The sequence below is a fragment of the Conger conger genome, chromosome 13, assembly GCF_963514075.1.
Source record: "Conger conger chromosome 13, fConCon1.1, whole genome shotgun sequence".
In the NCBI taxonomy this organism is placed as follows: domain Eukaryota; kingdom Metazoa; phylum Chordata; class Actinopteri; order Anguilliformes; family Congridae; genus Conger; species Conger conger.
Window position 1 is genome coordinate 4,786,372 of NC_083772.1, and position 2,388 is coordinate 4,788,759.

The 2,388-nt window shown below is 50.5% G+C and overlaps 1 protein-coding gene across 1 annotated transcript in view; it reads left to right on the forward strand.

The window, feature by feature from the left end:
• kirrel3b (kirre like nephrin family adhesion molecule 3b) overlaps positions 1–1,575 on the forward strand; it is a 217,256-nt gene extending 215,681 nt beyond the window's left edge. The window contains exon 16 of the mRNA XM_061217519.1: positions 1,102–1,575. Within this exon, the coding sequence (XP_061073503.1) occupies positions 1,102–1,575 (474 nt within the window). The remainder of the gene's footprint in view (positions 1–1,101) is intronic.
• Positions 1,576–2,388: the final 813 nt, after the last annotated feature.

The window sequence follows — 2,388 nt, forward strand, 5'->3', positions numbered from 1 at the left end:
CCCGCTTTGCTCCAGGGGCGTTTAACTCCTGCTGAGTCTAATCAACTGTAAGTCGGTAAAAGCGTCAGCTAAATGGCATGTAAAGTATATCTTCTCTGAGCAAACAGCCCTGCCAGAGGCGCAGAACAGGAGGTTCTACCTGGAAAAACATGGAAAAACAGAGTAGTCTCAATGACGTACTCTTGGGTCTTTGATCACGAGAATGAGAAAAATATATGTATTCTCGACGCATCAATTTGTTTGCATCTAAAAACTCTCAATGCACCTGAGAGTAGAGATGGAATGGGAAGTAATAGCTTGTTTCAACGAGTTGTGCTTTTTCCACACACATGCACAAAACATACATACATTATTGTACATTGTTTCATCAGCGGTATGTGGACCAGAATATTCCGGACAGAATCTGTCCCCATGAGGAATCAGTTGAGGAGCGGTGCATCGAAACGCATTTTTTTTTTCTTGTTATAATTAATGTGTTTATTTTTAATAACCGTTTAAGAAATGATTTAAAATAAAATGGTAATGAACTTCCTGGGAGATTGGTGCACTTATTCTGTGCCACAGTGCACGCCATCGAGGTCCACTTAATTAGCGGATAGCTGCGCTTCCTGGTGTGTGGAGAGAGGGACTATTTCACACTATTTAGCCATGTAATTCCTGTTTTCACTGAATTCATGCCACAGCCTGTGTCTGTATTTGCCTCCCTTATCATCGGTAATTAATGTTGTTTTGACCCTGGCGCCAGTTTGGTTTGAAGGAGAGTAACTGCAAGTGATTATCGTCTTACTTTGTAAGGAGGCAACTTCTACAGACATGTCAAGAGGCCCTAGAAAAAAACCCTTTTTCAACACATTCAAGAACCGTAATATCATTGCCCTCTTTCCCTCAACCGAGTCTTGCGACTTGCGCAGCACGTTGTGAGATATTCTTTCAAAACCCTGCCGCATTTTTTACAAATTGACCTTTCATGTGGAATAATTGCGAAATGCCTGTGTTGCTCTGGGCTGAAAATGAACTGCTAGTACTGGATGAAGCCTTAAAAAAAAAAAAAAAAAAAGATATACAATAAAAATGATTTCCTCTCCTTTTCTCACACGAAAGGACCCGACGAACGGCTACTACAGCGTCAACACGTTCAAGGAGCACCACTCCACGCCCACCATCGCCCTGGCGGGCAACCAGGCCGCCGAGATCCGCAACCCGGCCGCGGCGGCCTCCGCCGCGGGCAAGCAGAGGGTGCCCACCGGCATGTCCTTCACCAACATCTACTCCACGCTGGGCGCCGGGCCCAACCGCCTGTACGACTACAGCCAGCGCTTCGTGCTGGGCACGGGCAGCAGCTCCATTGAGCTGTGCGAACGCGAGTTCCAGCGCGGCTCGCTCAGCGACTCCAGCTCCTTCCTGGACACGCAGTGCGACAGCAGCGTCAGCAGCTACAGCAAGCAGGACGGCTACGTGCAGTTCGACAAGGACAGCAAGGCCTCGGCCTCGTCCTCCTCCCACTACTCGCAGTCCTCCTCGCAGAACTCCGACCTCACCCGGCCGCTCCAGAAGCGCATGCAGACCCACGTGTGACGGGGACGGGGGGGTCGGGCCCACGGGGAGTCCGGGGGGCGGGGGGGGTGGGGGGGCGGTCGCGTTCACAGGACCGGTGTCACAGCACATTTCGTGTTTTTGTTCCTGGTGACGGGTTGGTGTGTTTTTCTGTTTTTCGGTTTGTCTTCGTCGGGGGTGGTTTCCTGTCCTGGGCCTCTTTCGTACCTGCGCCGCCCTAAATCACAGACGCTCCTTTGTGGCCGGTCGACTCCCCCCCCCCTCGCGGTTCCCCACACTGCCCACGCGATGGCCGAGCCCCACAGCCCGCTCGAGGTCCTCACCGTTGCGAACATCGCGTCCCGAGGAGGAGGGAAGTGTGCCAACGATGAATAACTCCATCACAGCGTTCCCATTTGACATCGCCAGTGAACTTCCTCTGGCTCCCGATTGGCAGACATCTGTGAAAAAGGAAATCTGAAAAGAACTCTAGAAATTGTTGCCTGGGGGCAGCTGAGAAGGCTGCCTTTGCTGAACGTTTAAACGTGACAATCGAGAGGTATGGCCATAACCGTGTCTGTGAAGGTGGAATCCTGGCGTCCTGTGATTCGGTGGAACCGCTGGACAACTCTGTAGCTTGGGGGGGGGGGGAAGAAAAGAGACTTTTTTCTTTTTCTTTTTCTTTTTTTTTACAAATGTGTCAATGTCAACACCGTGAGCCAGGATTCTGCTGCTCTTCTGTCATATGAAGCACAAATGTATGCATGTGTGTGTGTGTGTGTGTGTGTGTGTGTGCGTGTATTGTCCCAGCATCTCCTTTTTCAGACAAAACTGGGGGGAAAAACTTTCTGACTT